General features: G+C 47.0%; 6 protein-coding genes across 6 annotated transcripts; 3 read left to right on the top strand and 3 right to left on the bottom strand.

The window, feature by feature from the left end:
• Window positions 1–123: 123 nt before the first annotated feature.
• On the top strand, window positions 124–1,134 carry PADG_05681 (uncharacterized protein; the record flags this gene model as incomplete). Its single annotated transcript, XM_010762788.1, has 1 exon — window positions 124–1,134. The coding sequence occupies one exon, from the start codon at window positions 124–126 to the stop codon at window positions 1,132–1,134; it is 1,011 nt and encodes a 336-aa protein (XP_010761090.1).
• Window positions 1,135–3,098: 1,964 nt separating this feature from the next.
• On the bottom strand, window positions 3,099–3,287 carry PADG_11962 (uncharacterized protein; the record flags this gene model as incomplete). Its single annotated transcript, XM_010762876.1, has 1 exon — window positions 3,099–3,287. One exon carries the CDS (start codon window positions 3,285–3,287, stop codon window positions 3,099–3,101), a length of 189 nt encoding a protein of 62 aa, XP_010761178.1.
• Window positions 3,288–3,373: 86 nt separating this feature from the next.
• On the bottom strand, window positions 3,374–4,690 carry PADG_11963 (uncharacterized protein; the record flags this gene model as incomplete). The annotated part of the gene is made up of 3 exons (XM_010762877.1): window positions 3,374–3,907; window positions 4,379–4,484; window positions 4,515–4,690. The coding sequence occupies 3 exons, from the start codon at window positions 4,688–4,690 to the stop codon at window positions 3,374–3,376; spliced, it is 816 nt and encodes a 271-aa protein (XP_010761179.1).
• An 891-nt stretch (window positions 4,691–5,581) lies between these two features.
• PADG_05683 (cell division control protein 48) lies at window positions 5,582–8,430 on the top strand (the record flags this gene model as incomplete). The annotated part of the gene is made up of 6 exons (XM_010762789.1): window positions 5,582–5,625; window positions 5,709–5,736; window positions 5,807–5,862; window positions 5,958–6,207; window positions 6,285–7,776; window positions 7,838–8,430. 6 exons carry the CDS (start codon window positions 5,582–5,584, stop codon window positions 8,428–8,430), a joined length of 2,463 nt encoding a protein of 820 aa, XP_010761091.1.
• A 1,966-nt stretch (window positions 8,431–10,396) lies between these two features.
• PADG_05684 (uncharacterized protein) lies at window positions 10,397–11,374 on the bottom strand (the record flags this gene model as incomplete). The annotated part of the gene is made up of 1 exon (XM_010762553.1): window positions 10,397–11,374. The coding sequence occupies one exon, from the start codon at window positions 11,372–11,374 to the stop codon at window positions 10,397–10,399; it is 978 nt and encodes a 325-aa protein (XP_010760855.1).
• A 598-nt stretch (window positions 11,375–11,972) lies between these two features.
• PADG_11964 (uncharacterized protein) lies at window positions 11,973–12,164 on the top strand (the record flags this gene model as incomplete). Its single annotated transcript, XM_010762878.1, has 2 exons — window positions 11,973–12,090; window positions 12,145–12,164. 2 exons carry the CDS (start codon window positions 11,973–11,975, stop codon window positions 12,162–12,164), a joined length of 138 nt encoding a protein of 45 aa, XP_010761180.1.
• Window positions 12,165–12,596: the final 432 nt, after the last annotated feature.

Below are 12,596 nucleotides of genomic sequence, written 5' to 3' on the forward strand. Positions count from 1 at the left end.
ACTCCGTTCTGATAGCAACGGTTACTGCATTTGAACTCCGAATAGGCTGGTCAGCCGCAATCCGAATATTAAAGAAAAGAAAGAAAAAAAAAAAAAAAAAAAAAAAAAAAAAAAAGAGGTACAATGTTCAAACGGGTCGTCTTCACGACCGTGACACCTCTCCCTCCCCATATTCCTCGAGATATTGTCATCAGCACACTCCACGCCCACAGCGAGATAATAGAATTGAATCCATTAGTGGTCAGCCACAAACGATGCAAAGCGCCACCCAACGCCCCGCCCGACGAGTTCCATTGCATCTGGTACGAACTGACTGATAACATTCAGTATCTCCCGGGGGGGATAATAAAGGGGAATATCACCTACAAAGCCTGCTTTCACGATTTACCCCGTGGCCTGCAAACGCACATATACGCCCCGACAGGTCTAGACATCAGGAACAGATGGAGCGTGAACGGAAATATGCCGGGAGAGCCGCGGGAGCCTGTCGAGCTGGGTCTGCCCAATGTGCCCCGAGAAGGACTATATCTCAGGGAAGACGTCGATATGCGATGCAATATCTTCGCTGCCGGTTTTGTTAGGAAGACCCTCAAGGAGGCCCATGCAGTGTTGGTTGAGCGACTTGTTGTCAAGGCTGATCTGCTGAAGGGCAAGAGGGAGGAGACAATCTATGAAAAGGCATATCCGGCGCTAGCTCTACAGCTGCATTCTTTATATTCCAATCAGGTGTATTCGGGGGAGGCTCCATACACGCCATGCATCACGCTGCCTCCAAGCCCCGTTTCCCCCACAACGCTCTCAGCTGGAAGTACCCCGACACGTTTCCCGAGTACGGTACATCCATCCGGCTCCAAAACCGATCCCAATATGCATAACTACGTTGGTGGACCCATGCATTATCTGACGACGCCGCACACCTGTTGCAACCATTGCCCTATCTGCCCATCCAGAGCAGAAGGCGGGTCTGACCAGACGGTGCCCATACCCCAAGCCGCAGAGATGGATTCCACAGAATGCCAGCCAGCGCAAGCAAAGGCCTATGCTGCCAAGCGAGCTGCTGTTCGGTTTACTCTAACTCCACCCCCGCCTTCGCCTTCGTCTCAGTCTCAGTCTCATATATATGAATTGGAGTGACCTTTTTCTCCCTCCCTCCTCAAATCTTTCCCGTTTCTCCCCTCCAGATTTTCTGCTTCCATATTTTCTGCTTGCTTGGTATTTCCTGGGGATCGAAATTCTAACCCAGTTCCTGCCCCCTCCAAGCCTTTTACTAGAGTGACCACGGGTAAGGGGCGGTGTGGCAACAGAGTCATTCTGGGTTGGCGCATGGCATACTTTAGTTTTGGCGTTTAATTGGCATAGTTTACCTATCAACTTTTCGTCATTGGTTGGGACTTTTACAACAAATTCCCTCGACAGCAATATTTTTTTTTTTTTTGTTTGTTTATATTTATCTTTCTCTTTTTCTTTTCTTTTCTTTTCTTTTCTTTCCTTTCCTTTCCTTTCTTTTCTTTTCCTTGCCTTTTTATATTTTTAGGCATACGTGGGTTGACCCAGCATATTGACCCTTTTCAATTCTTCCTATGCCTTGGGTATTTCATGAAACATAATAGCATTCTATAAATCTCACTCGTCATGATCCCTTGTCTTTTCCCTCGTTCTTTGCTGTTCGCCCAATGGCTCACCACAAATCCTCCTCTCCAAGCAGTGACCCACTTTTATTAGCTAGTTAGTCTTGAAACAAATTTTTAAAAACCATCTCCCGTGTCTGGACTCCTCTCAAAAAGATGTTAATCTTTCCACTAACTTTTCTCAGCTGATGTAGATATCTATCGAATGGGGCATGTTGCCCACCCATACAACACGGAGCAGATGCAGCTTCAGACCAATATTGTTAACAGCATTCCCACAGGCTCCAGTAGATGGTAGATGGACAGGAAAAATCTTCTGTGAAATACATCCATGTCAACATCTCACGAAGTGCCAGCTTGTCCTTGGCACATCCGTTCGTTTCTCTTATCATCAAAACCTCCACTTAGAGATTGTGTCCTGTCTGCACTGTGCAAGATACTCACATCTGCAGTTGTTGTCCTGTAGAAGAAAGGAATTGAAGTGCCGTTGAAGGCTGTTGTCATGCGTGTCAATAGCATTGTAGGGGCGATTGGATCATTGTGCAGGATGAACGTGAATGAATCTGATCTGTGTTCTACACATCATCTTGACCTGGAGGGGGGGTGTTTCGTAGAGCATTCTCTCTGATCTTGCAGGGGAGGTTTAGGAAGTTCCACGCAAGTTGTTTTCCCCATCTTTGGTGCCACTTTAAATACTCTGTCATCCTCGTTTCGTCGTGCTAGTATTTGCATCGGCTAGTTACTACTTATGTGGGCTAATATCTTGGTTTTTCAGCTAAAGGGTTTTAATATTCAAACACAAGCAATGTCTTTGATACTGGAAGTCCCCTTTTTTGACACCAGGGGGTTTCTATCATGGGCTGATGTAAGCTTTTTCCTCTTATGATTGATGCGGGTTTGTTGGACTTTGATTGGCTTCAGATTGATGGTTATTTAATGTATACAATCGCTGACTTTGCAGAGAACCTACGACACGTATTTCCTGCTACGCCAGCCCTTAATTCTATGTGTTGATTTGTCATTGGAAGGCTGGCGCGGAGCCTGTGAATCAAGTTATATACTTACGAAGCAGTCGAGAGAATAACGCGCAAAGGATCTAGCCTTGCTCTGTCTTCGACTGAGGACGGCTTTCCCCTTAAAACAGCACGCCGATTTGGGTTGGGTCGCCTTGACCTTAAAAAGAGAGCGAATATCAGAAGGTAGTGAGCTACAGGACTTCCCAAGTTCTTCGCCCATGATCTATCAATTGTAAAACCTAGACTATGCTTGAACATGTCTTTTATCATAGGAACATGTAGCTCTCCGAAGCACACAAACGTGGATATAAAACTGAAAAGATAAAATGAAACCGCCAGCGGCCACTCTCCAAATCCTTAAAGAAGGAAAAAAGAATCACCACCATCACCACCACCAAAATCTCACCCCACTTTTCATTCAAGAACCTCCAAAATATCTCCCGAAATCCTGTCCTCAAATTACTCCATCGCAACCCTCGCCCTCCACCCATATCCATGCACGCCCCCTGCACCGCCACTCATCATCCCATCCACCTCCCTCCCCTTCCCGGCCCCCGTGCACCTCGATTTCATCTCCATCAACTCCCTCCACCTCCACCCCCTCACCACCTGTAACTCCTCCAACTTCGTCAGACCCATCCATCACCCAAGCCTTGTCCCGATGATCATCCCCATGCTACTCGTCCCACTTCTCGAACGGCCTAGCAGCCTGCGTGCACAGTGGTGCATTTAGGAAGGGCGCAACATCCGATACGTTGTGGTGGCGTGTGAGCATGTTCCCGGGAAAAAGTGGGTCGATGTCGGAGGGGTAGGGGGGGATTGAAAGGGCAGGTGAATGTGTCTGACATCTCTGTCTCGACGAAAGCGCCTGCGTCCACGGTTTTGCATTCGCCGTTGGAGAAGGCGGATGGTAATGCGGACGGATTCAATGTGTTTGAACGGTGTTGTTTCGAAAGTGAGGAGGCTGGTTCGCTCCTTGTGGGATAGATTGAAGATAGCGAGTCCTGTGACGGTGTTGATTGTCGCTGCTTCTGATGTTCCTGCCCCTGACCCTGAGGAGTTTGACACGGACACCACGGACGGTGTGTCTAGAATTGTGTCCGAGACTTTCCCGCAGTGCAGAGTGTAGTTAGCCAAGCTTGCTGGGGTCATGTCCCCGGTGATATCGAAGGACGTCTGAGCATCGATAATGTAATTTAGCACGTTGGGAATCACGGCGGGACCGACGAGGAAGATTGGGTCGCCTCGCCTTTTCGAAGGCTTCTTTTGAACTTGTCAGGGGCGAACTTGTTGGCTGCCGCACGGAGGTAGGAGGGAGGGTGAGCTATAGATAGGGAAGACGATGAGACCGAAAGGAGAGTATCCTCATATGCGGAGACTTATCGTCTTAGGTTCCCTGAAAATGCCATAGCTCTGGTCCGTTTCACGAGATAGGAACGGCACGGGGTATCTGGTTGAGAATAACCTGAAGTGTTCTTGAAAACTTCGAGGCTTCTTGGAATACATATATATCAGTGAAGATATATGTAGACCAGATGGGCATATTTCGTGGCGTAAAAGAAATAAGAAGATCGTGAAAAACCTAAAGTGAAAGTCGGGTTTTCCATCGCCAATTTCAAGGTCGAGGCTGTAAACCCCTTTTTCCCCTTGAGAGAATCTTCGGCGTGCGAGAGGGTAAATGAGACTATTTAAAAAAAAGAAAAAGAAAAGAGAAGAGAAGAGAAATGGAAATACGCGCTCTCCATAGTGCAAATCCAAAGTCGAGGGATTACCCCCTTTATTCTCCTGTGATATTTCTTCCCATTTCTTCCCATTCCAATGAAGGCACTGGGCATTGTCCCTAAGACGAAAAAGGTAGATAGCGAATCACCGCTGTCTCTTAGAAATGGCACTGGGTGTTTCCCAGCTCATATGGACGGTTTGATGAAGGACACAAGTAACTGGAGGGAGTTCCCCCTGAACCGCCCCAATGTTGCTCTCCATGACTTGATTCAGCCATGGTAGGATAGATAGCTGTTGCTTCCCATAGAAGAAAGACAACGACATGGCATTGGGAAAAAGGATCCCAAATATCATAATTATCCCAGGTCATCAGGCTAGAGCATCATCCTAAGGGCCATCCCCGTGTCCACTGGAGCAGATAAGGGGTCCATTTCCCATAACGGCAAGATAGACATCGACTGGCATCTGACACAAAACGGCATATGCTCGACAAGTGAAGACAATAGGAATGGTTACAGATGCCCAAAAAACAATATCAACAACTATCATTCCCTCCCGGTCTCCCCACTTCATCTCCCACTCAAACCTGATCCCTTAATTCTCATTTCGATTCCTCATGTCTGCAATGCACGTGACTTCCGTGTATGTGTCTAGTGTCGTACAATGTGTTCCTCGTATGATGGCGGCCTCTGATTGGCTGGCAGCACGCAGCTTAACTCAGTCACATATGACTAAGCAGAGGGCAGCTTGGCAAAACGAACAAACCACCAAAAAGTCAGCCCGAGAGGAAAAGACACTGTCATATATATTCGTGTCTGTTATCTTCTACCGGTTTCTATCTTCTTGGTCTCACTCTCTAAATTCCTGTCCTCTCGGTCTTCATCTCTACTCTCATCTCTCTTTTCATTGTGATGTACTTATGTTGTTTCTGATGTGGTCTTTTCTGCATATACCCACTCGACATACAAGCGGGAGCCTGGATCGTCACATCTTTCTTCCGAGTTTCCCATAGCTCCAGCCTCAACTCAACATCCATCCAAACCCTTCAACCTCTTCTTACCACGCTTTCAACAACACCCTCCACCCTCCCCCTCTACAACAACCCTTTTTTGATCCACTTTTTTCTCTGTCTACACACCTGCCCTATCTCATAATCTCCCTCACTCACATTTTCCTGACTTCCGCGCTTTCTTTCTTCTCTTTTGCCCTTCCAACATGTCTGCAGAGCCAGATCACTCGAAGCACAAGGTCAACCTGACGTGAGTATCTCTTGCTCCACACCTGGTTTATGCTTGCTTCCTAGTTGATTACGGCTGCAGTAAATGCTAACAGCCTTTTCTAGCGATCCTTCAGGTGCCGAAAAACATGAGGTGAGCGCATTTTCAAGCGGTTCAGTAACTTGGTTGCGGGGGCTGGCGGCGCTAACAGCTATCCCTCCAGGACCTCGACACAGCAACAGCCATCCTCAAAAAGAAGAAGAAGCCAAATACCTTGATGTGAGTATTTTTATTTTTTGCTACGCTGCTAACAACCTAGGAAAAAACAAAAGTCATTGTAAGGCGTATATCATACTGATTTGTGTGGCCAACAGGGTCACTGACGCCGTCAACGATGACAATTCCATCATTGCCCTCTCCAACAACACTATGGAGACTCTCCAGCTGTTCCGTGGTGATACCGTCCTCGTCAAAGGCAAAATGCGAAGAGATACTGTCCTGATTGTCCTGGCCGATGACGATCTGGATGATGGGAGTGCTCGCATAAACCGTGTCGTCAGACACAACCTACGGGTTAAACATGGAGATGTCATCACAGTCCACCCATGTCCCGATATTAAATACGTAAGTTTATCAGATCTCCAAAAACAAGACGTTACTACCTACAAAGACACGAAAACTTACGTTATACATGTAAACAGGCGAAACGGATTGCAGTCCTGCCCATCGCAGACACCGTCGAAGGCCTCACTGGCTCCCTGTTTGACGTTTTCCTGGCCCCATATTTCCGTGAGGCCTATCGACCTGTTCGACAGGGTGACCTTTTCACCGTACGAGCTAGTATGCGCCAAGTCGAGTTCAAGGTGGTCGAAGTGGATCCCCCAGAATACGGTATTGTTGCCCAAGATACGGTCATCCACTGCGAGGGTGAACCCATCCAGCGTGAGGACGAGGAAGGCAACCTTAACGATGTTGGCTATGACGATATTGGGGGCTGCCGGAAGCAGATGGCTCAGATTCGTGAGCTGGTTGAGCTCCCCCTTCGCCACCCTCAACTTTTCAAATCTATCGGTATCAAGCCTCCTCGTGGTATCCTCATGTTTGGGCCCCCTGGTACCGGCAAGACCCTGATGGCTCGTGCCGTTGCCAATGAAACCGGTGCTTTCTTCTTCCTGATCAATGGACCCGAGATCATGTCCAAGATGGCTGGTGAATCCGAATCGAACCTACGAAAGGCATTCGAAGAAGCTGAGAAGAACTCTCCCGCTATCATCTTCATCGATGAGATCGACTCTATTGCTCCCAAGCGTGACAAGACCAACGGAGAAGTTGAACGCCGTGTTGTCTCGCAGCTTCTGACATTGATGGATGGCATGAAGGCCCGCTCCAACGTCGTCGTCATGGCCGCTACCAATCGACCCAACTCCGTCGACCCGGCTCTCCGCCGTTTCGGTCGTTTCGATCGTGAGGTCGATATCGGTATCCCTGATCCTACTGGTCGTCTTGAGATTCTTCAAATCCACACGAAGAACATGAAACTTGCCGAAGATGTGGATTTGGAATCTATTGCTGCTGAGACCCACGGTTATGTTGGTTCGGATATCGCATCTCTGTGCTCTGAAGCTGCTATGCAGCAGATCCGTGAGAAGATGGATCTTATTGATCTGGATGAAGATACTATTGATGCAGAGGTCCTTGACTCCCTGGGAGTCACCATGGAAAACTTCCGCTTTGCCCTTGGTGTCTCCAACCCATCTGCGCTCCGCGAGGTTGCAGTTGTCGAGGTCCCCAACGTCCGCTGGGATGATATCGGAGGTCTACACGAGGTCAAGCGCGAGCTAATCGAGAGCGTCCAGTATCCCGTCGATCATCCGGAGAAATTCCTCAAGTTTGGCCTTTCGCCATCCAAGGGCGTTTTGTTCTATGGTCCTCCTGGTACCGGTAAGACGCTGCTTGCAAAAGCTGTTGCGAACGAGTGTGCAGCCAATTTCATCTCTGTCAAGGGTCCCGAGCTGCTGAGCATGTGGTTTGGTGAATCTGAGAGCAACATTCGTGATATCTTCGACAAGGCCCGCGCGGCTGCCCCATGTGTTGTCTTCTTGGATGAGTTGGACTCAATTGCCAAGTCTCGAGGTGGATCTGTTGGTGATGCTGGAGGTGCTTCTGACCGTGTCGTCAACCAGCTTTTGACCGGTACGTAATTAATCCAATGCCTGCTTCTCTACTAAATTATACACTAACATTCTCCATTTAGAAATGGACGGCATGACCTCCAAGAAAAACGTCTTCGTCATTGGTGCCACCAACCGTCCTGAGCAGCTCGACAATGCTCTCTGCCGACCCGGCCGTTTGGATACCCTAGTCTACGTGCCCCTCCCCAACGAAGAAGAGCGCGTCGACATCCTCAAAGCCCAACTTCGCAAAACCCCGGTCGCCGCAGATGTCGACCTCAAATTCATCGCTAGCAAAACCCACGGCTTCTCCGGCGCTGATCTGGGATTCGTCACCCAACGTGCCGTAAAATTGGCCATCAAACAATCCATCGCCCTCGACATCGAGCGCACTAAGGAGCGCGAAGCTGCCGGCGATGACGTCAAGATGGAAGAGGATGTTGATGCTGAGGATCCCGTGCCAGAACTCACTCGTGCACACTTCGAGGAGGCGATGCAGATGGCCCGTCGGTCTGTGAGTGACGTGGAGATTAGGAGATATGAGGCTTTCGCGCAGAGCATGAAGAACTCGAGCGGGAGCAACTTTTTCCGCTTCCCGGCGGCCGAGGAGGCGGGTGATAATGCGGGTCAGAATGGGTTCGGGGATGCGGGGAATGACGATAGCCTCTATGATTAAAAAGGATTAGTTTGGGTGGTCTGGCCTTTCTCTTTTCCTTTCTAGTCAGTTAGATTTGGTTCTTGTTGATGATAGTCCCTATGCTCCTCGACTTTTGCCCCTCTAACAGAACTTGTGTACAACCGCCTCCCCATTCACCCAACCCTTTTTGTTTTCCCTCTTAAATCCCTATTCCTCTTCTTGCCCCTACGAGCATTTCAAAGTTTTCAAGTTTGGGTTTTGTTTTTTTTTTTTCCCCTAAAGATTAAAGAGTTTGATGATTTGATCGATGATGGGTGGGATGGAATGGGATGGATGAAATACGTTTCTTTTTAGTTGCTAAACTTACTGTGTATCTAGTTCTCTCAGCTTGAATTAAATACAGAGTGTTGCCTTTTCGTAAGTTTTTTTTTAAGTCGTTTTTAAAATATTCCGGGGAGAAATTGAATCAACGCAAGACAGATGGGGCTATAACCCATTTTGGTTCACGTCATCCAGCTGGATTTTCATGCTGTATAGCCACGATCCTTTTTTTGCAATTGTCGGAACACTGTTCCGGTATATCTTGATTGAGATGTCGCATGGCCCTTTTCCCTTGTTGCTTCGATGCTTGGCTCCTTTTGTAGTTACAGATTTGTGTAGTTGTTACTGTAATTATCAATCAACCCAATCGAATTTAGCGTGCGTATAAATCAGCCCCCTTTATCGACAACTGTGCAGCATCATTAGCAATCCGGGATATACTCTCTCTGCGCAGACAGCGAGGTAAGCAGTTATCACTTATTTCTGTATATGGAAAGTGAGGCTTATCCATCCTTTATCTTGTATTTGGGGTCAGGGCAGCTGATTTTAGCCTTTGAATGAGCTGGCTGGCGCTGTTTAACTAGTGTATGTCAAAATATAGCACCATTGAGAAAAAGCTGCGCATATTTATAAACTATTCGTTATCCCTCGGTTCAGGATAAAGAGGCTTGGTCTGGAACGTTGAAGGTGGAGTGAAGGCGAACACGATCTCGAAACTTGATAGATATAATCGTATATTCAGCACCATTTAACGTACGTATTAGAATCTATTTAAACTCTTTCTTTCGTCGAAGAAGGAGCTGGATGCTGATGTTTTAAGGCGGAGAAGGAGATCCTAGACGTGACTTTTTCCTTGCGAAATTGACATCTAGGAGAAGGGGCTTGGGGGGGGGGGGAACGAAAGGGAAGAGAGAGAGTAGCCAGCGGAAACAGAAATGGGTTCTTAAAAGTTAGACTTGTACAGAGTAGAAAGGTCGAAAGGCCATAGCGGGGAAAAGGAAAAGGGAGAGGAAAAGAAGAGTAAGAGGATTAGACAAGTACTGGGAAATAGTTGAAGGAAGGGGATAGCAGACAACAAAATAGAGCTCGGATTTACCGGCCCCCTTTTTCCCGCTCCCAAATGTGATGACTCCCATGATCCTCTTGTAGCTTCCTCGCATGCTGTTTATGAACGGCGCTGAAAATGACAATGGAGACGGAGGGTGGGTGGTGATAAAAGAAAGAAACGAAATGAACATAGTATACAGGCGGTAGATAACCGGCTAACATAGCATACATTGATATGCAAGTATGTAGTGTCGTCTATATAAAGTAAAAATGAAAAAAGAAAGACGGAAAAACATCGAGAAGGGAAAAGGCAGGGGATAAAAATGTGAGGATAAGAGATCCCATCCATCCACCCATCCAAAAATCCACCTCTCCGGCCCTCGGCCTATGTATTTCCGTGAATCTGGTTGGAGAAGGGGTAAAGTGTTCTCGATCAAGGTGGAGCGGAAGACGAGAAAACACGACCCTGCGGAGTTGGCAAGGCAGGTAGGGAAGCTAAGTCGAATACCTCAGGTCTGGAGGGGATATAGTCAATATATAAAAAGGGGCTAAGGGGGGTAATAAAACATGGAAAGCTAAAAAAACAATGTATATCAGTGTTGTATTATCACCGCTCCCTGACATGTCCCACTCATTTTCACGCTTTCTTTACCCTCTTCTCAGGCCTCCCGTCGCCATTCTCTTGTAACTTGTTCTTAACGGTGAACTTGGATTTCCCACTCTTGCTGTCTGTTTTCAGTGAAGGAGGCGACAGCTTTTTGGAGGATGTTGTGGTGCCATTGGTATTAAAGATACCACTTTGAATTGATGATGAAGTCGTATTTGATGTCGTTGTCACTGCTGCTGCTGCTGATGATGATGATGCCTCCTGTTGGTCGCTCGTTTCCCCACTGCCAATCCCGCTATCATTTCCACCAGTGGTTGGGGCGGTGGGAGTAGAATCCGTCTCTGCATCTCCTCCTTCCACAACAAATACCTCATGCAACGCTTCATGCAGCATCTTGACACCCTCCACCACGACAAATTGCGGGATGCGGATATCCGGAAACGCATCCCCGCCAGCACTGTCTTCCTCTTCAGTAGTATCAACCCCATCCCCATCCTCAGTCTGTTCATCCACCAAATCACTATTCTCTCCAATTCCCTTAGCAGCCATCCCAGCACCAATAGCAGAAGCACCATCCTCAACAATCCTAGCCTTAGCCCTGGCCTTCATCCGCTCCTTTCTCTTCCGTTTCCTCCCTTTCGCCAAGGACAACAGAGACACATCCTCGCTACTCGAGGCAAGTGCAACGACTGTATCGACGACCTCTTCGAAGCGGTCACAGTGTCCTGCGCGCAGGAGTTCGAGTGCGAGCCCGCGCACACGTTCCGTCCAGCCGGAGCGCTGGAGGTAACCTAGGATGGAGGTGTGGAGGTCTTCCAGCGGGGAGGTGAAGGAGGTGGAGGGGGTGGAGAGGTACGCGAAAAGGGCGGTGGAGGGGTCGTTGGATTCTGGGGGGGAGGACGGAGGGGTGACGGTGGTGGCGGTGGAGGAGGAGGTGGTAGGTGAGTGGAATTGCTCTTGCTGTTGCTGTTGCTGTTGGTTTGACGTTGAGAAGGTTGTGGTAGGCATTGTAGCGCTTGTAGGTAGGTATTTTTAAGTGTATGGGAGGCCGGAGAGGGTTGGTTTCGTAGATTCGTGCGGGTTTAGATGGGGTAATTAGGAGTGGAAAAAGTCGCAACTCGGGACTATCTGATGTAATGGATGCTCTTGTGCAAACTTCTAATAGCAGTGTTCTGAAGAATGGGTGGCCAGCGCCCGTCTAAGTGGATGTAAAAGCTGTCGATTTGATAGATCAGGTTAAGGTAGTGGATCAGTGAACTGGGAAGGACGACGAAGAGCGAAGAGACTGTTGAACGAAACAACTTCGGATTGTTAGAAACCGCAGTATGAAGGAGAATTAAGAAAGAGAGAAAGAGACAAGGAACAAAAAGCAGATACTTTACCCCCCAAGAGTCTATATAGTAAATCTCATCTTCTTCGCCAGACGCAACCGGTGAATGCGTAGGGAAAGGTTGTTTGTATGTGTCGAGGTTTAGCGCCCCGTCTGTTTCTTCTTCCTAACTTTTCTTTTTTTTTCCCCCCCGTTCCAGTTTCCTGGGCGATTAAGACATAATCTAAAGCAAAGGCCAGACTATGCAGAGTGTTGATTTGAGGAATTGAAGCCAGGATGAGTGGGCTTGAGGGAGAAGAGAGCACCCGAGCATTGGCGGAGGCGGAGAACGGGCGGATTGACGTCGGAGAACATCACGATATTTCCAAAACGTCATTTCTTGGCACCGGGAGCAGTAAGCCGGCGGGAATGGCCTGTGATTGGCCCCGCGAATGAAGCTGTGGCTTAGTCAGGCTTGGCATTACTTAGGGTTGTTCAACTTTGTAGGAGTCTCAACTTCCATGTTGCTATTACATTATACTGTTAAGACTAAATAGTTAGTTAACTATCCTAACTAGTTAATATAATTCATGTAAGTTAAATAAGTTGCTAAAATTAAATTATTTTCAACTTTTTAATTGATTTACTTTAGTGTATATATAAAAAATATCTTTAATTTTTTAAAAAATAAAAAAGATTAAAGTATAATTTTTTATTATTTAAATTAAAAATATTTATTTATATTAAATTTAAAGTAATTAAATAAATTTTAAACTAATTTAAAAAATAGTGAAAAAATTATATTATAAAATAAAAATATTTAAATTTATCAATTTTAAGTATTTATTTATATAAATATTTTAAAAAATAAACAAAGTAGATTTAATAGTAAAAACTGATACTAAAATTTAAAAAATAACT

This window comes from Paracoccidioides brasiliensis (genome assembly GCF_000150735.1).
Source record: "Paracoccidioides brasiliensis Pb18 unplaced genomic scaffold supercont2.6, whole genome shotgun sequence".
NCBI lineage: Eukaryota > Fungi > Ascomycota > Eurotiomycetes > Onygenales > Ajellomycetaceae > Paracoccidioides > Paracoccidioides brasiliensis.